Below are 20,307 nucleotides of genomic sequence, written 5' to 3'. Positions count from 1 at the left end.
TCAACGTTGTCGTAGGACTTGGGACAGGACTTGGGACATTGTGTTCTCGAGCCACGTAATTTTAAACTATTGGCAACTGATGGGTACTGATGTAGAGGAAGGAGGTATTTCGCAATTCTGTGGTGTCGCGTGAACGGCTTTATTAACACTTGTGAAGCTGCTATTTTTAGATTGGAAAAAGCTGTTTCTCTTTACTTTTGAGCTGAACTATTTTGAGAACCTAGACTGCTCAGCTCTAGCTTTTCTGTACTATCCGGTCTTCAGTGACCTCGACTTATTTTTATCGCAAACTACTTGCGAGGTCAAATCCAGGCTTCAACACGCACTGGCTAAGGCAACCGTTTTGGGCGTGGGATAGCATGTCGGCCATAATGGTGCCTGATCATAACCGGACTGACGCACCCATGCTATCACAAACCATCTGCCCCTGTTGCTTCCCTCAGTGGTTATAGCATTCTTTCCTTCTATCCCATCCTACTTTTTTTTTTTTTATATTCCCCTCACCCATATTCGTTTTTCTAGTGGACCAAGGTCCGGCTACCCCAGGTGGGCACTGTATGCCACTCCGTAGACTAGCCTAGATACTCTGATAGTACAGTATAAACGTCTATTAACATGGCATAAAATGACGACCGCTGGCAAACTGCGGGAGTACCCAGTCATATGATAGCAGAGCCTGGCAAATGCCTGTTAATGCCATATAAGAACCAAACTGTTGCCTTTACCAGTGCTGCTTCTTAACAGCAATTCAGTTAAAGGAAAGTAGCCTCATACAGTGCGAAACAGGGCTACCTCCGCACAGTGTTTTTGATGGAACTCCCATTGTACCTGCCACTATTAATCAAGCCAACCCGATTCACTGCATCTGCCTCTTGCATGCAAGAGGCGCGATCAGAGTTACTTTTGGGGGGGCACATATCTCTAGAGTAGATTTATTAACACACTGTAGGCTCATGCTGCGGCTGAGGACAGCCAGAATGTAAACCACAGTTGGCTGAAAAGCCGGAAGTGTTTCGAGTTTTGTCACTTGCCAAGTATGTCCTCCATATACACGTAGGTAGTTTGGCATTGTGGCAATGTAAACATACCTACATATTCGTACACTGTAGTATTAGAAAAATAAACGGAGATTTGTTTTATGTTTGGAGTAAACCTTTTGCTGAGTGTGTGCATAGCGTAAATCCACAAATGTAGTCGGGAGCTAACAGTACTAATAAGGAAGTGTGGATGATGGGTTCACAAACAGTTAAGCTGCTGCTTAGATCCTTGACTGAAATCTGGGAATATCTTTTTTAAATGAGCAGATATAGAATTATCAGTGGAAGAGGAAGGGCGAACTTCTATATACTCGTTAAAATGCACAATGCACCAAATCAATTGAAACATCTCTGAAGCCACTGATTGGTGCATACCACAAAGAGCCAGGTTTGAGGCTGCTGAAGAGGAAAACGGAAGTTCACAATTAATTAATGGTGTACTGAAACAGTGATGAATCTGAGATCGATGCCAGATTCTTATTGCAGTCATGTCTCCTGTCTCTGCAGGGTTCATAAACCTAATAGTGAAAATTAAACCTGTGAAGAATTTGAGATGTCTTACCATTCACAAAAATCTTTTCTGACCTTGAGACTAGAGTGGCAATCATGACGGGTGGGAGTTAGAGGGGCAAGGGAGAAGATTGGGGTTAAGGTTGGAGAGGGACGAGACCCAGAAGATGGAGATGCGAGGTGATGGAGGAAAAGAGGAAGGGGTGGGAGGAAGAATTTGCATGCCGGAGAAAACAGGCTGCCGAGCTTGGAAAATAAAATCTGTGGGCCTGCTGACCGCACACTAGAAGAATTGTAGAAGAGGGATGCCCCCCCCTCCCAACCCCCTGCCCTTAAAGTGATTTACTGGTCACCCACATGAAGTAAAATACCAGGGCATACAAACGCCCATCAGTGTTCTGTTGCATACGGGAAAAGTTTAGATTGTTTTTTTTGAAAACGGAATGAATCGAACAACTTCATGGAATCAGTGAATGTGTTGACTTTGTGGGAAATAAAGGTATGATAAGCAATGCTTTTGCAAAACAAAAGTTTCATATTGTCACTGACTAGCAAGGGGACCATGCCATGTGACGCCTTTTACTTAACCAGTTCTGACTTTTATGCCAACAATGCTCTATATGCTGGGTGTAGGCAAGTAGACTAGACCGCAGGTCCCAGAATACACAGCTATTAGTTGAAATACCAGGGCTGGCTCAATGGTGGCCACTTTGCACCTTTTTCACTTGCCAAGTATTTACCCTTCACAAAATGAGGCGGCTTGTTGTTGTGGCATAAATAAAACTCTATTTACGATTGCAGAAGAAAACCTGAAATAATCTGTGATTATTTTATTTTTTAAATTTATTTTGTTTTTAACAGTAAAGACAGACCTCATTAGATAACAAATGTAGTAATTAGTATATTAACATGACTAGTCTGCTTGACAGTGCCTCCCCTCCCCCTACAATTAACAAGTAACTTGTGCACTATTCATATTGCTGAAAAAATATGATGTTCAACGGGGCCGTTTTGTGGATCTGTGCGTTCTATGAGCGTCTGTCCCAGCACTTCATTGGAGGACTGGGCTTGTGTGGTAGCAAACACTTCTTGCAATAGTATTCTCCAGGAGTCAACATCCGTGCATCCTTCCCCTTGGCGGGCTGCTTCTTGCCATACTGACCTCTCTGCCGTGGTCCATTTCTGTAGGTCCTGCCACCATAGTCCGACATCAGGGTTCTTGTATGTTTTCCAGCCCATTGCTATCCTGCGCTTAGCCAACGCAAAGGCCAGGTCTTTCAGTTTACAGATGTGCCTAGCTCCTTTTTGGGTGTGGAAATATAAAAGCCGACAAGCAGAGGGGGGATTGTACTTGCAGGGTTACGACTGCGTTAGACCGCTTCAGTGCTATCCCTTCCTAATACTGCTGTATCCTAGGGCAGGCCCAGAACATATGTGGCATGACTGCGTACCCGAGTTTGCATTTGGGTCAGAGGTGCGTGTTTGAGCGATGACATTTTCTGGGGCGTCCGATATGCTCCATGTTTGCAAACAGCTGTAAGAGTTGCAGTTTAGCATTGCGTGACAAACGCTTGTGGTATGAGATCACCTGTCGCCATAGTCGGTCTGTGAATTTTACTTGCAGGTCCTTCTCCCACCTTAGGCGGGCATGTAGTGTGCTATTTGCCTGTTGGGCCGGAAAGTGTTTGTATAACCTGGATACTGCGTGGCACCTCTCTGATATATCGTACAGTGTTTCCACTGCTGCGGTGGCTTCCAACTGGCCCCCTACTGTGGGCCATCTCTGCTCGAGTGCTCTTAACAGCCTTGCATGCATAGTGTACTGGCCCTCGTGTAACCTGGTGTCAGACATAAGGGTTGGGAAGTCAGTCACCCTCCCTTCTTGTAGCAAGTCTCCCACCGTCGCTATTCCTTTGGGCTCCCAGTACTTTCTGATAATGGCTCTGTTCTGTGGGTTGTTCTCTATCAATGTGACCAGTGGGATCTGGGGGAGTAGGGTGTTGTGTGCCCCATCAGTTTACAGGTCCTGTGCCTCTGCCCAGTGCCAGCAAGCGTGGGGGCGTTGCATATGTGTGGTGTGTGTCCATATCACTTCTTTCAAGAAGAAAGGGCTGCAGGCGGGCTCTAGCAAGCAAGTGTCCTGAGTTGGTTCGTCAGACAGCCATCCCATGACAGATTGCATCTGGCTTGCCACAAAATACAGTTCAAAATTGGGAGCTCTGATGCCCCCTTGTTCATGTGGCCTCTGCAATTTGCCCAATGCAAGCCTACCTGTACGATTTTTGCCACAAAAACCTTCTGCATGCTGTCTCGCTTAGTGAAGAAGCTTTTGGGAATGTTATACGGGACATTAGTGAAGTGGTGTAGTAGCCTGGGGAGCACTACCATTTTTAGTAGCGCTGCCCTTCCCATCATGGATAGAGATAGTCTTGCCCAGAAGTCCATTGATTTTGTTACGCCTTGTACTGCATGTGGTCTGCACGAGGGTCGTGATATACATCAATGCCTAAGTACCAGAACAAGTCGGTACTCCAAGACACGGGCAGTGTAGGCAAGGGCCTATTCTTCCCTCTGAGACCTGCAAGCGGGAACAGGCATGACTTGTGTCTGCTGATTGTGATACCTAAGAGTGCGGCAAATCTATCTAGGACGTCTAGTATATATTGCAAGTTAGTTTCTGGATGATGTATGTATAGGGACAAGAGAGGCCATCGGGCGTTTTATGCCTGCTTCCTTATATTTGTTAAAGAGGTATATTGATATAGGTTTAAGGGCATGGATGAACAACATGGGGGCTGTGAGGGGGATGGTGGGCATCGCTGCCTAGGACCTTTTTCTAGGGTCCATTGTTCAGATATTTGGTTGCCTGGCTTCACTCTGGCGATTGGGTTACTGTACAGTAATTGCACCCATCTTATATACTTGGGCCCTATTCCAAATTGCTGTAATGTTGCAAGTAGCCATGACCACCTGACAGATCAAACGCCTTAACTGCATCTAGTGAGGCTACTGCATGGTGATTTGTGCTGGTGTGGTCTATGATGTGATGTAACCTGCGCAGGTTCCAGGTTGTGTTCCTCCCAAGCACGTGTTCTGTCTGATATGGGTATATCAGTTCTGTTATCGCCTTTTTAGGTCTGTTAGCAAGTAGGGAAGTGAGTATCTTCCCATCTTGCTTTAACAGTGATAATGGACTGTACGAACCACACTCTGTGGCTGGTTTGTCGTGCTTAAGTAGGGGATTAATGATGGATTACCTTAATGACAGCGGAGGGCACCTTTATCATACACCTTGTTTAACTTGTCTAGTGGGGGGGGGGGTGTCCGTTCGTCTGCATATTCTTTATAAATCTCGCTTGGTAGCCCATTTGCATCTGGAGTTTTGCCTATTGATAATTCCCTGATCATGGCTGATAGTTCATCAGCATTGCTGCGGCTATAGTGTCTAACCTTGGGGTTCCTATTTGGGAGAGGGCTTCCTCTATTTCTGCGGTTTGTACCGCTGAGGAGTCTGCGTATAAGGCCTTGTAGTAGTCTAAGAAGGTCTTATTTATATCTGCTTGTGTGGGGCATAGGACATTGTCACTATTCCTGATTGATTGATTGAATCACATCTAGTTTGGTGTCTTTCGTACAACCAGGCTAAGCGTCTCCCCGGTTTATCTCCCTCAGCATGTTTCTCAACGTATTTGGCATAACTCAGTGTGCCCGGCCTGTCCCAGTGTTTGAGGCATTCTTGTTTTAATCTGATCTTGTCAGGGGTGTGATCTCTAGGGCCATCTGTGATATTGTTGATGCCTTCTAGGGCTTTTTCAGTTTTGGATAGTTCTGTCGTAATTATTGCTTCTATCCCTCCTGCTTTTGCGATGGTATACCCTCTAGTTACTACTTTGAAGGCTTCTCACAATATCCCAGTGGATGCTGCACTGTCAAAGTTATTTGCAAAGTATCAATTAATGCTTTCCTTGAGTTGTTCCTTAAACGCTGTATCTTTCAGGGATTCCCCTCTCAACTTCCAGGTTGGGATACATGCCCTCTGGGACTGGGGCGTGATCTGACAGCACTCTGGCTTTGTAACTTGCCTCTGTAAATTCCCCAATGACTACACACCTGTAAAATAAAAAATAAAATCATTTAAAAAAGTAGTCTAGCCTGGTGTGCAGATCCCGTGGGGCGGTGTAATGTGAGTAACCCCCGTCATGTGGGTGTTTCTCCCTCCATATGTCAGGTCAAAGGCTCTTGTCAGCACATTTAGTGCCTTGGCCGGGGGTGTGTGACCTTGTCATCGGATCTATCTAATAAAGGGTCACGACAACAGTTGACTTCTCCTCCCCAGATGATGGTGCTGCTTCTAACCGGTCACACTTGGTGTACAGTGAGCGGAAGAAAGTTGAGGCGTCGTGGTTTGGGCGTAGGTGTTAATGATACACACTTCTTTGTTTTCTAAGAACCCCATGACCAGTATCATTCTGCCATTGGTGTCATTGGTAATTCTAAGCACCTGGAAAGGCACTGTGGGCGCTATCCAGAGTAGCACTCCCCTTGAATATGCCGAATAAGGTAAGCCTATTGTGTTGCCTCGCCATTTCCTGGCTAATACCACTTGCTTCTCTTGAGGGAGTTTGGATCTTCCTGCAGGAGCGATACGTCTTTGTCTATGCAAGTATCATATAACTCTGTTCCTTTTTTTATAAAGATGTTTAGTCCCCGGACATTCCAGGTGATTAGCCTAAGGTCTCTAGTCATGTGTGCCGTGATATCTGCAAGGCCTTACTATAGGAAGTTTGCGTGCCCCTATAACAGCAGCTTTTGTATGCATTGACCAGTCGCTTGCTGACCGACTAGAGCTTATAGAGTGACTGCTCTATGAAATGGTGCAATCAACCCCCAACAAGCCACTGCCCTCCCAGCAGTACCCCCAACAATTGCCCAGCAATCTATGGTGTGCTCAGGCATCCTCGCTTCTCACAACCTCACTGTCTAGTCCGGGTCTATGGTGACCGTTGTGCGGCGGGTAGATACGTAACTGCTAGTATCCCAACAAAAAAAAGTCTGTGGGCAAAAGACACGCCTCTGTGCTTTGTGCTTGTGGCTCCCTGCTGTTGTCCTGCAGCATCCATGCGTCAAAGGGTATGCTATTGTTTAGCGTCCTGTTCGTAGTCTTGGCACATCGAGGTTGGTACTGCGCAATGGCATTGCGTGTCCTTTTGTTGTCTGGGTATCAGTTTCCTGCTAGTTTGTTCCTCAAGCCTCAGGTCGTTTCGTCCCTTCCATGTGGTCTAGTCATCATTCTGGTATAAGCGCCAGTGCTCAGTGTCCATCCATGTGTGCGTTTCCTCAAGGGTCTTGAAAAAGAGGGCCCTATCTTTGTATATGATCTCCAGGCATGTCGGGTATAGCGGCATATACTTAAGGTTGGTTTCTGTGAGTCAAAGTGAAATGCATCCTGCTTTTCTGTACTTGTAAAGTATAGTCAGGAGTCAGGGTATGTCCTCGTGATCAAGCCTCCGCTCCTGAAGTACTTCAGTATTTTCTATCAATCTTTATACTTTAATACTCTTGCTCTTATGGGTTGCGGTTGTGCCCGGGCGGGGGTTTCTTGGCAAGTGATCTTGCGCGTCCTCACTGTCCTCGTTGATTAATATACCTTTCCGAGGAAGGAGCCCTCAGGGACACTTCCAGCTCCCGGGCGGCACGTAACAGCGCAGGATCAGGACAGGTATTTCCTACCTCTCAGGTTTGTTGGGGGCTATTGAGGCGGTGGGCTCTTCAGCTGTGCGTCTCCCTCCATGCCATGCCCCCAGAGAAGCTCTTGCGCTACTCTGTCGGCCTCCTGCACCAAGGCATCTACAGAGCCGACCTGCGGTGCGCTCAGGATCTCGGGCTGTGCGGCGCCCGCTGCGTCTGTGTGCTGCCATCGTGGCCGCCCACCTGGGCCTGCTAAGGTTCAGGCCGGATTGTGGCTTGATCTGGCTATGTTGTCGTGCGTGGGTCACTTCGTTCGGTGGCCCAGGTGTTCCACGTTGCCGACAGTCTCCTCTGGCATCTGGTGTCCAAAGTGCACGGTACAACGGCTCGGATAAAGACGGATCCTGTAGGAGCTGTACGGAGTGCATTTTTACTGCATGGCGGTAAGCCACGCCCCCATCTATGTGTATGTTTGTCAGCTCAGATGGGCAATAATGAAAAACATGCACTAAAGATAATTTTAATGAAAACTATGTAAACGTTTGAGCAAACGAGGCTCAAAGAGTTTACATGGGAGCATCCATTTTGCCATTTCAGGCAGCCTGCTCAGCTCATGTTAAGGTGTGCCCTGGCGGCACTAAACAAGCAGCAAAAGCCCCCTAGTGCGAGCTTTTGCTTACTGCAGCCAGAGCAGAGCTGCATGAGCTGGGGAGGCTCCCTTCACTTTAATTTTATGTTTTCGGTGCTCCCCAAGCCCAGGGAAGCACAGAAAACGTAAAATGAAAGTGAAAAAAGCAAAGGTGCAGCAATTTATAAATACAAGGTTGTTGTATTTCTGACTGTGGTGGTTTTCACTTTGAGTCTCCCGGGCTCACCCGACCATGAGTGTCCAGGAGACTCCAAGTGAAAGCCGCCGCATTCAGAAATACAACATCGTTGTATTTCTAAATGCTGCGGTTTACATTTCTACGTTTCTCTAGCTCTGGGAAACGTAGAAAGAAAACCTCTGCATATTTAAATACAACAACGTTGTATTTATGTTTGCTGTGGCTTCAGTTTTGAGTCTCCTGGGCTCCCCCGACCCGGGTCGGGGAATCCCAGAAGACTCAAAGCTGAAGCCACAGTATACATAAATACAACGTTATAAATGCTGCAGTTTTCTTTTTAAGTTAGAAAGAAAACCGCAGCATTTATTTTGCAGTGCTTTCAAAAAAGAATTAAACGTAAAGCACTTACCAGCAGCAGGTTGTGTTAATATCTGCTCTCCGGCAATAATGAAGCAAAAGCCACCTGCTGGTAGCTTTTGTGTATTACAGCTGGCTGGCTTTTGCTTTATTAGTGCTGCAAGGGCATAAATTAACACAGGCACAGGAGGCTCATCCATTTCACAAAATGGATGCCTCCTAGTGCTTGAAATGTTTTAGTTTGAGCCTCATTTGCTCACAATTCTACATAGGAACTTTGTTTAAAAATATTTGTTATATATATTTTTTATTCTGGGCATCTTTTTAGCCAATAAAACATTTCATAGCACTATCCCTTTAAATAGGACATCTTTGTGAATAGGTCAGTCCCAAAAAATGTCCACGGGCTACAGGCACTGAAACATGTGCATGTTTGTTTTGTTACTGTAGCACTTGCAAGCCTTGTGTAGCTAAGTGCTTAAAAAATCCACAAACGGTCCAGGCCAGTGCAGAAAAAAGAAATGTTGTCAATAAAGCAATAGTAACTTGAGAAAGGTTTGGGATAGGAAATGTGAACAGGCCATACGATTCAGGTAAAACGGTGCTACAGCCAGAAAACATTAGATGCTGCTTCGGTCATAGGCTGAACTCTAGATATTTTTGTTAGAACGCTAAATTCTGAGAGGTGGGGGACATTCCATTTGCACATCAAACATTTGCTATGGGTGGAAAACTGAGCCGTGCAGTGAGATGTGCTAAACAAAAGCCACTGACACTGGCCCATGGAAGATGACATCAACATGGTTTCCGTAGATTCTCATTCATGATTAGTACTGTATCATTAAGTAAACCATGAACATTGGAAGGTTATAGGAAGACATTACTTCTAAATCAAGTGGCTGAAGGCACACTGGTTAAGACATTTTTATTACACCTGGATCTAATTTACAGCTGTAATTAAGCCATTTTCTTTCAAAAGACTGCATAAAAATGACAATGGCAGTGTATCTGGGGTTACTTAACGAGCACGTAGTCAATAAGACAGCAGAAGCAATCCAAATGGGAGCGTACACCAAGCAAGAAGTAATGCTTTTTATTACTGTTGGGCAAGCACAAATCAAACCACACAATGGAACAGAACTGATTGATAGGAGCTGACAACACCACCCACTGCGGTCAGATGTTTTATACGGTTAAGGGCTATTTGCATAATCAAAAACAGTAGCTATTAATGTTGCAAAATATTACACATCCCACTACGCTGATTGGTGGGACTAAGTCAATCCCCTATGGCTAGGAATATGTAAATGGTAACTGGAGCAGACGGTCTTGACCTACCTCTGTTAATCACCTCCCTCCCTCGCTCGTGGTGCCACATATATTCCCACTCTGCCCCAAGAATTGCTTGTTTCTTTATTTGTAATAAGACTTCATGCTGACCTTCGGGACTTTATTAACCTGCCATTGGTCAGCAAACCTGAAAAGAGACCCAAGACATCCTGAGTCTCTGGAAGGGAAGCATTCACACGGCATCCGACCAATGAGATGTGCCGCAAGCATCAGCGGGGACACCATTTACTCTGACCTTGTATGTATCTGCTGGTCCCTGTTCCTAGTGACTCCTGGGAACAGTCAACTGGTCTCATTCTACCGCAGAGTGCTCCATGCAATTTCATGTTTGCTCATCATGCAGGGCCTGGCGGTGTTATACCCACGTGATTAACTTACCTGTGGCTCTCGCCTCATAGTGGCGGTTGGGGGGGGGGGGGGGCTCCCCTGGTTATTTTGTTGTCGTATCCCACACTCCAGAGGCCTCTCATGTCCTCACCCTTTGAGCACCCCTAACATGTTGTTGGACAACTCGAGCCACACTTGTGCCTTAGACACCTTTTATTGTGGCTGTCAACAATATCCTATCCTTCTAGGGTGTGACCCACCCTGCTATCATCACTCCTGCAGCTGGTAGTTTAGCCCCCCTTGGCAGCGCTGGATTGGCACCTTTACTGCAGCAGCACCATAGCTGCACATAGTTTCATGTTACTCTACCATAAAGCTATCGGATAAGGGGCAGTCCATGGGTTGCAAAAGGCCAAACTGTCATGAACGGTCGTAGTCTGCGTGCCTCCTTGCACTTGGAAAGGCTGGTTTCTCCATCTGCACTGGCGACGGGGAAACCGCAGGCCGGACCGGTCCCCACGAGGCATGTACCGTCTTGACATGTTCCCGCATTGCAGACATTACGTTGACCTCTTCCCTTCCCACTTGCGCCGGAAACTGGCGGGGTGCCTGTTTTCATGGCCATGGATGCTGTATTCTAGAACCTCGTTCGGATGGAGGCATCCCTTTTTTTAAAAATATATATTTTTTTTAAACCCCTTTTTGGATTACTCACGGTGTCTTCATTCGGTCTGTTCATTCTGCACTCCTTGACCGGGCTTCTGTTTTTTAGCCACTCTTTTTGCCTTGCCAGCCCTTTTCCATGCTTCCCTTTTTCTCTTGTCCTTGCCTTTTCCTGCCACTTGTCCATGTCTTGCTTCTCCTGTCTATTCTCCTACCAAGTCCCTCCCTATTTTGCCCTGTTCCAGCCTGTTACCTGGCCTTTACCTTGCCCTTCCTGTTATTTGCTTGTTATATAGCTCCTGCCTTGACTTCCTGCTCCTTGCCAATCACCGTGCTTCCTTATCTGTTTCCGACCATGTCCTTGCCTATTGTCCTATTCTTGCAGGTGCTCTGGCTGCGTATCAGTCGCACACCTGGCCCTCCTATCTGCATCTTCGCTACGATCTTCCTTCACATAATTGGACATTTGTAAACCAACTCTTACCCTGCACTGTTTCTACACCATTAAACTACTGAGTGGTTGCCACGTGTCGTGGGGAGGTTGATCCACCTGTTCCCTGTAGCCTTAACAGGATTAGGTTTGGGCCTAACTCTTTAAATTCATTTTCAGCCCTGCACAGGAGCGCTCTGCCTGGATAATGCCAGAAGGACGTCCACGCCTCACGGAACAGGTATTGAGCGCAGGAGGGAGGCACATAATTGTGGCTAATAAAGTGCCACCTAATGGGCAAAATTAACAGAATAAGGGACTGTTTGTGTTGGGGCAGGCGAGATATTGGGAATGTGTAATCTATTGGATTTTGATGTGCTCCCAGTTGTATGATATATATATATTTTTTTTGTTTTTTTGTGGCTCAGTGGAATGAAATATCTATTTTGCTTTAGATTCACCTAGGTCTGTTTGAGATTCAACTTCAGGCTAGGGGTAGAACCCAGCCATAGTTGGTGCTTGTAGTGTCTTGGCAGGAGTACTGTGCTTGACTAAATTCTGTTAAATCTTAGTTTGACACAGGCAGCTGCAAAGGGGGCTGAGGGTGATGTGTCCTAAAGTGTGGGAAAAGAGGGGACTCTTAAGGGCCCACTTCTAAATAAAAACATCGTTTTAACATGAAGACTGATTGTTTTTTTTTCTTTTTCTTTCATTGTTTACTTGCCACACATGGAAATCTGTTATGTTAAAAGGTTTTTTTACTGCACCAGCTAGCCACTGTAGTAGTCCCAAAGAGCCATGGCTTGTCAGTAGAAGAGTATCCAGTCAGTGGTTGGAGGAGAGGGAACATTGAAGTATGTAGACTAAATGGGAAACGGGAGTATAGATTTAAGTGAAAATGGGTGTTTGAGAGGAAACATTCTAAGGTAGAGGGGGTAGTGTTTGTGAAAGTGTCGACTTGCCTCTTGTAGGACCGAGACGTTATGCAGATGCTTAAGGGGAATTCAGTGCTGCCTTTAATTGCGGGTTGTTTTGTAGTACTAATAATAGTAAGCGGCTGTGTGATCGGCTCGATGTGTTCAAGTTCACCCTTTCAAGCATGGAGGCTTATTTGCCAGAGTTACATTTTACTCTCCTAAGAAACAAAACGGACTAATCATTCTGTAACTGCAACTGGTAGCAGGCAGACAAGAGATGACTGTCCTGGAACGGAGTAGGATCAATAAGATGCCCACGTCAAAGGTGCATTTGAAACCAAGGTTTACTAGGCATGTGCACAAGTTTGGTCCAAATGAAGAAAGTGCTACTGAATTTGAGAAATTCCAAGATGACTTCTCCATGCTGAACAATCCACATATCCCGAACTGCTTTCTCTTTATGCTTCTTACCACATTCTCCTTTTTATCTAGTTTGATGAGCTCGCCTGCCTGTGCCTACAAGTAGATCATGGGGTGGTCACATTGGCTGCCACACTGGGTGCTACCACTAGCGGTGTAATGTCCAGTCTGGACATTATCTGATTATTCCGCAGGAGTAAGGTAGACAATGGGCTCTAGGTTATTATTGACTTGGCATCTGCACCTTTGAGAAATGCTTAGGGGAGTAATTCAGACCTGATCCCCAAGTAGTGTGGCAGACCATGCTTGCATGAAGTGCAGTGGAAGAAAACCTTACTTTAGCTGATGGGCACACTAAACTGGCAGCGTTAAGGAAGAGCTGTCCAATGCAGCAGAGTGAGGAAAGGCTTGTGCATGGGTAGTGCACTTGCCCATATCCAGCATGTGTGTGGACACAAAGTTGGTGGACGGGACTGAAATTGGCTTGATCCACATTGCTGCATGAATATGAAACATGGGTCACTTCCCAGATTCTCATTCCAAAAAAGACTGGAGCACGGTGAAGTCATTTTGGAAAATGCTTCCATCTGTGTGATGTAACTGTTTGGCCCCCATATAAAATGGAGGATCCTAGTAGATCAAGGTAATGTTTGGGTATGTCAGTGTGATGTGTTCATGCATTCCCCTGGAGTGTGGAGGCTTGCTTAAAAATATTGCCAAGCGAACTGTGAGAGTGGGCGGAGTCCAGAGAGGACTGCGTGAAAGGCAAATGCATTACATAGCTGGGAACATGAGCTGTCCAGAAGTAGGGGGGGGGGGGAAGAGTGCTGACCCATCTGTCATCCAGCCATACATGTTTGACCATGGATGGAGTGTCGAGGTCAAGTAACTGAGGTTGAAGACAGCCGGGGGAGAAAGCGGGCCTGCAGTGCCTTGCCTTCGGGAAGCACAATGTGCGAGTTTCCAGGCCCAGCAAATATCCATGAACGTAGAATTTCTCCCATAAAGGATGGGGAAATGCCCAAATGGATTGACCTACTTTAATTGAAGCGTCAACTCTACTCGACGGGGATTTGATTTGTGAGATTCCATTTCAGCGCCCTCTTCCTTCCGTGTGTTTATGCTTGCCTTCCCGCCTGTAATGCAGGTAACTCTTTAACCACGCACATTGTTACTTTAAAAGTACTTTATTACAAACAGAATGAGGGGTATTTATGTCCCCTCAACCTTACACTCGAGGCGCAATTCCTTCCAAGCTTTGCCGCTGTAAAACCTCTGTGCAATTCTTTTCACGCGGCAATTGCACCCTCATCTCCCCATGCCCCCACCATTCCCCGTCATCTCACCCCCTCCAATCATCGACATCTAACAACTCGGGATACTGTCGTTGGCAAGTTTTATGAACGTTCATGTTTTCCCCTTTTGCTGGTATTTATTTAAAGAAAATGTTCTACGATTATTGAACAACAATATCGTGAAACATGGTTAGCCAATGCATGTACACTGTATACAATTAAAAGGCAGGTAGGGTTTTGACATTTATTTGTAATGCCAATTCATTTGCTCAGCTGTGTTCCTTTCATTGCTTTTGCTTCATTATACATTTAGTTTTGCCTAATACAAAATACTTTCAACTAAGAAATGAGTGAGTGCTGTGTGGTCTGACCCGAGTTTTGGGTTACCAGTTCAGCGACTACTCCTCACAGTTTGGGTTGCAGCATCCTAATTAGTTTTGCTCCGTGCGCTGTAGAACGTGTATTTGCTTGTAGTTTGTGCAATTTGCATTTTTGGCCATAATAGACATTCACAAAAGACATAATTCTGCAGAAAAGTCTGTTTTCATAGACTTGTAAAAAAGAGAACATGTGGAAGGCCATACTGGGTGCTGAGTAAACCACTCTGTACAGCATTCCACATGCCAAACACGTTTTTTTTGTTCTTTTTTCTTTTAAGCTTGTTTTTACTTGGTGACTGTAGTCCTCTAAGTTGGAGTACAAAACAAAAACCATTTGCGATCCAACAATCTAATTATTATATCATGTATTCTTTTTTTTTTCCAACACCCTTCTTCTTTCCTTTCTTTTCCAAAAAACCAGCTGAGTTGCCTCTAAAAACACACCCGGTTACGCAACAATTCAATTCATTCTTCTCTTTTTCTGGTAGGGAATTAAAAAGCCTTTCAGCGAGGTCATCAAAGCCAACATTGGAGATGCCCATGCTATGGGTCAGCAGCCAATCACATTTCTCCGTCAGGTAAGAACACATGTTTATTATGAACTTTTGGCCATGCTCTTCAACTCCTAGTATTCAGGACACAAACGTATGTTTTATTTTACTCTTTTTAGCTTGCTCCTTTAGACCTATATTTAATTTGTGTATAAGCCCCACCACCTCTTCCCCGTGAAAGGTGATCACCCTGTATTCAAAGGCAGAGGGCACTGGTATTAAAAACGTGCCTTCGTGCTTCTACTTCAAGGGCTAAATAGGGATGTTCATAAGTGGTGACTAAATTACTCAGTCCTGTTTTTGAGTAATGGAGAGCTAGTTCTCTTTTTCTATTTGAGGTGTAAGCAGACGATGCTTAAAAGCTTTAGTTCAGATATGTTATGTTAACTGGCTTTTATACTGTGCACATCGCCACCATGGCGGTCTGCTAGAAAAGAATTGATGGTGTCATGCTTGCGTGGTATCTCAAATTACTAAGTTGGTGCATGTTTTTATTTAACCTAACTTGGTAAAAGCGTAATTTTTTTTTTAAGTGATGACAGTACAGAAAGGGACCAATCTGAAATGTACATTAGACCTTGCCGTAGTTTACTATGGACAATTTGGAGATTGTCTTTTCTTGCGCTTTTGTACGTTACCTACAGCTAAAACTATGTTTCACATTACATTTCAATTAACTTGTCCTAGTAATTTGGTTACCCTGATCTGGGGTTAAAATGTGTCTTAATATGTTCATTTAAAAGCGCAAACCCTCAACTTGCATATGATATAGTATTTATACCGGGCCTATACACAAGTGTTTCAAGGCATGATTTAGCATGGGAGGGGAAACCGAGGGAAGACAGATACAGCGATCCTACTAGGCCAAGTGTCATTCGGATCGCACAAGTGCAGAGGACGGGGGAAGAGGAAAAGTGCAGAGTGGGAGGGGCCGGTGGGGACAGAATAAATAATAGACTAATAGACTAATAATAGGGGTAATAGAATAAATAAAACAATAATAGAAGTAGGGCCAGCTGGTGGCAAGTGCAAGGGTAAGTGCAGACATCAGGTGTCAAGTGCTGGTGGGGGACTGAAGGGCTACAGAAAACAGTACCCAAGTGCGGGGTTAGCCCGCGAGGCAGTGCAGGTGTGTAACTGGCGGGGGAGGGGACCTGGGACCTGGGCCCGAGATCAGAGAGTGGCTAGGTTACCAGTACAGATTCAGACAGGAATTCAGGAGGGGAGAGGAGGAGAGAAAGCAGAAGCAGAAGCAAAGGTAAAGGTTTTGAGGTGCTTCCGGAACCAGAGATGGTTCTCCTCAAGTTTCAGGGAGGGAGGCCCCAGCCAAAGAAGGGGATCTGCCACCAACTTGTTGCTTGGAGAAGTGACTGACTCTCAGGGAGTTGGAGGCGGATGAGCAAAGAGCTTGAGAGGGAAGATATTTAGGAAGATAGAGTTAAAGGTTTTGAGGCCCCAGAACTTCATCCTCGCAGCCCCTGGGAGCCAATGCAGAGATTTCAGTCCTGGAGAGATACGATCCCTGGGCTTGAGGCCAAAGACAAGTCTCTCCACCCTCTGCAACTCATCCAGAACAGGACTGCGAGTAGAGGCAGGCAGATTTAGAAAGAGGCTGTTGCAATAGTCCAGCCTAGAGAGAACTAGAGCTCTGGAGACAGTGAGCTTCTGGGGGAAGGAGAGGAAAGGAAGAATACCTCTGAGGAGGTGCAGCTGGTAGTGTGACTTCTTAGAGATGTCAGAGATGTGAGGAGAGAAGGAGAGAGTGGAGTCGAAGATGACCCAGAGGTTTTTAGCCTTGCAGGTAGGAGCAGGACTAGGGACAAGAGGCCGGCCAGAGAGTGACAGGAAAGGAGGGAGCTGGTGTACCGATGAGGAGAATCTCAGTCTTACTGGCATTAAGGCAGAGATAATTGGCGGCACACCACTCCTGGATAGCAGATGGACAGTCTGAGATGAGAGATGGAGAATAGGTGGCCGAAGGGGTTCCATGTCATTTCATACTGTCTTTTCATCCCCAGGCTTTTTAACCTGCACATTCCATTGAATGTGCGCATTGTGTTTTTTCTGGGGGGGTACCCCCGAAAACCCCCCTCACACACTTATTTTTTGTCATTGCCCGCCCAAACCCTTATCTGCCCTTTCCTACACCCCACCCCCCCCCCCATAAAATACTCGATGAGCACATTCGATGGAATGTGCACTTTGAAAAGCCTGGGGAGGAAAAGGCAGGCGATGAAAGGATGTCGTACCACCGAAGGAAGCCTGAAAATGAGCAGAGTGTCATCCGCATGGCACTGAAAGGTGGGACAGAGAGCGGCAATGCGGTGGGCAAGAAGTGCCAGATATTGGCTGAACAGCCAGGGAGAGAGGTTAGACCCCTGGGGGACACCACAGACAGAGATCGAGGCGAGGAAGGACCCAAATTGGACCTGGGAGGGTCGATCAGAGAGGAAAGAAGTCAGCCACGCCAGGGCTTGACCAGTGATACTCAGGTTATCATGGAGACGGTTGAGCAGGATGACATGGTTGACCGTGTCAAAGGCAGAAGAGAGATCAAGTAAGATGAGGACACAGTGGGTGTTGGAATCAAGGTTTGAGAGCAGGTCTTCACTGATGTTAAGGAGATCAGTTTCCATGCTTCTGGCAGCTCTGAAGCCAGGCTGGTGGCCATGAAGACAACCAACAGATTCAGTGTGAAGATTAAGCTGGGAGATGGCCAGCTTATCCATGAGTTTGCCCAGGAAGTGGGCGATAGTTAGCAGGGCCGAACGGGTTGGCAGAGGGTTTCTTAAGAAGAGGGTGAACAAGCGAGTGCTTGGGGGGGGGGGGGGGGGGGGGGAAATGGGAAGACTCCAGTGGCGAAGGAATGGTTGCAGAAATCGGCCAGGGCAGGAGCCAGGGAGTGGTCCTTGATGGTTTGGGAGGAACAGGGTTGAACCTGTTTTGACGAGACTTTCATGGATCAAACTCGACTAGAAACCTTGTCTGGGGAGAACGGGAAAGTCAGAGAAGGAGGGAGGAGAGGTGGCCATAGAGGGGTCAGGGGGAGAGGAAGAGAGCGAGAGAGAGGGGGGGGGCAGGATGTCCTCAGTTTTAGAGATGAAATGAGAAGCCAGAGCCGTGCAGAGGGCCTGGGAAAGGACATGAGAGGTAGAGACTGCAGCAGGATTGGCCAGGTTTGTAATAATCCGAATACATCCTTATTTGAATTCCCAACTGGGACAGTGTCACATTAGGTAGATTGGTTTGGAAGGTCTTGCAGACTGGGGGTTATGGCAAGCCTCCTAAAATTCAATACAACCCCTTAAGGTGGTAAATGGAAGATCCCACCACACCCCAGGATCTATTCCCCTCTCCGAACCTTGAAAGATGGAAGGATTTCGATGTCCACACAGAGCATCCCCAGTACATACTGTATACACCACCAAACAAATGGGTGGCATGAGGCAGTCTGCATTACACTTGGGAAGAAAGCTGGTCCTCACTAGTATAGATTCCCGAACCCTCAAATCCACTTCCTCTCCCCATTTTAGAAAGCAACCCCAACTGCATGGAGTACAGTCATGCACCTCAGGGACGAACTTCCACCGGATTCCAGGTTAGCAGGGGTTCGCTATCAAAACTGCAAGCCCTAACCAGTTGGACAGCCGACCATTTGGGTGCGATGTGGGAAAAGACTTGCAACTAATTCTGTGATGCCCAAACAATTAAGATTGCTCGGTGTGGTGAATCTAGTGATGTCGACACTCCCTCTCTGGGGACACTCTCTTCCCATATGGCCTGGGAAAGGCAGCTGCTACCTGTTCCTGGGGTGGCTGCTTGAGGGAGGTGGACCATATGGGGGGGCAGACATCCTTCATGGGAGTGAAGGAGACTCACTGACATATACCTTGTATCCCCCTTTCCACTCTAGGCTATGGCACTCCATCTTGAAATCTCCCAACCTGTATTGCATACTGCAATAAACAACCTATTCCCCCACTCTCAGTATGCATTATAAGGCTTTGAATTTCAGTCCACCTTATGGAAAGACTGAGACGAGAAAGATTGCAGGAGTAATGTAGAGCACTGAACTAGAGCGGTGCTTTAGTCGTTGGAAGTATCAGGTGCCGGGACATTCAAAAGCTCAGCACTGCAAAGATGATGGCGCTCGAGGGGGAAGCACATCCACTTTACCTGATGTGGGCCGGGAAACGAAGCAGATGACAGCTGGAGCAGGAAACAGGCCGTTGGCTGTCGGTGCCGTCGCAAAAAGCTGGAAGGAAGGTAAGCTGCTCAAGAGCCTGGAGCAGGAGAGACTGCGAGGAGGCCACAGTGGAGCGGTTACCGTAAAGCTGATAGGAGGCCATGATGAAGCCGAAGCTCCCCAGCAAAGGAAGCAAGGACCACAGAGAACGCTGACAGTCGTAAGCGACCCGTGTGCCCAAATAAGGGAAGTGGGACACTGGGGTGCTTCGTAGCGTAGACTGCGCAGCACATAGAAACGGGGTGAAAGCGAACCCAAGTAAGGTACAGCAACGCTGAAAGTATTAAGAGAAACCAGTGAAGCGGGTTTAAAGACCCAAGGATAATTGAGCAAAACTGACACATGTTGAATACCTGGCAGGCGAGTATATCGGGCAGCATGTGATGAGGCTGCAACCAGCACCTAAATTTGTATGTTGTAAAAGCCATGGCAGGTAAGAAGACCAGGCAACGAGATTGCGTGTCTGGGACCTGCACCCAAATGCAAAGTGAACATTGATTCCTACCCCTTTGGTGAAACCATATCAGGCATAGGAGAAAAGTGAATGTGCAAAGTAAAAGCTGTGAAAGCCTGGCAGGAGAGTACACTTTGCAATGTGAATGTACTGTGAGAATTGGGAAGAGGGAGAGTGATCTCCTTAAGATTGTACCTACTCTAGGGGAAGGGAAGCATACACCCTAAGCAAGAAGCATGAATACATTGGACAATCAAAGAAATGGAAAATCCCTGAGGGCTGAGAAACCCAGGGGAAGGGAAACATACTCACGTAATTATAGAATCCCAAGTAAAGGTATTTGTAAATTCTAATGAGCTGAGGAAGCTCCAGGAGAGGGAAAGGGTGTCCCTGGATTGGGAAGTTGTGGACGTGGAAAAAGAAACCAAGGGGAAGGGAGTGCTTCCTTTTGGACCATATTATTTTGTAGGTGTAAAATGCCAGAGGAACTCCGCAAAAAGGAAACCCCTCCTGAGTTTGAGTAGTAAATCATCTTGATAAACCTTGGGGTAGGGGAGCTCCCCCTCTTGAGACTTGTGGAACTATTGGTTGGGTCTGGAATGCCAGAGGTCCGGGGCGTACGACAAGCTCATCCTTTCAGCTCCCAAGGGCCCAACAACCCTGCCCCCGAACAAATGGAGCACTCCACCAAGGACAAGTTCGAACTGTCATTTATTACAAAAACTGACACGGATCATACAGGACACTCAAAAATCTCTGGAATCAAACTTCCCAAATCCCTGTCAACCCTTTTTGATACAGCATGTCATCACAACCTGGGCCTTCCCCAAAAAACCTATTGCGCGTTTTGGTTGG

The 20,307-nt window shown here is 46.5% G+C and overlaps 1 protein-coding gene across 1 annotated transcript in view; it reads left to right on the top strand.

Moving 5' to 3' along the window:
* The window catches only part of GPT2 (glutamic--pyruvic transaminase 2), a 352,603-nt gene that overhangs the window by 39,499 nt on the left and 292,797 nt on the right, over positions 1 to 20,307 (top strand). Inside the window, exon 2 of the mRNA XM_069607062.1 lies at positions 14,690 to 14,779. Coding sequence (XP_069463163.1) covers positions 14,690 to 14,779 — 90 coding nt within the window. The remainder of the gene's footprint in view (positions 1 to 14,689; positions 14,780 to 20,307) is intronic.

Source organism: Ambystoma mexicanum, chromosome 1p, assembly GCF_040938575.1.
Source record: "Ambystoma mexicanum isolate Mex_15411 chromosome 1p, UKY_AmexF1_1, whole genome shotgun sequence".
Classification (NCBI taxonomy): Eukaryota; Metazoa; Chordata; class Amphibia; order Caudata; family Ambystomatidae; genus Ambystoma; species Ambystoma mexicanum.
Note: the sequence above shows the minus strand (reverse complement) of the source record. Positions and strands in the feature narration are given on the sequence as shown.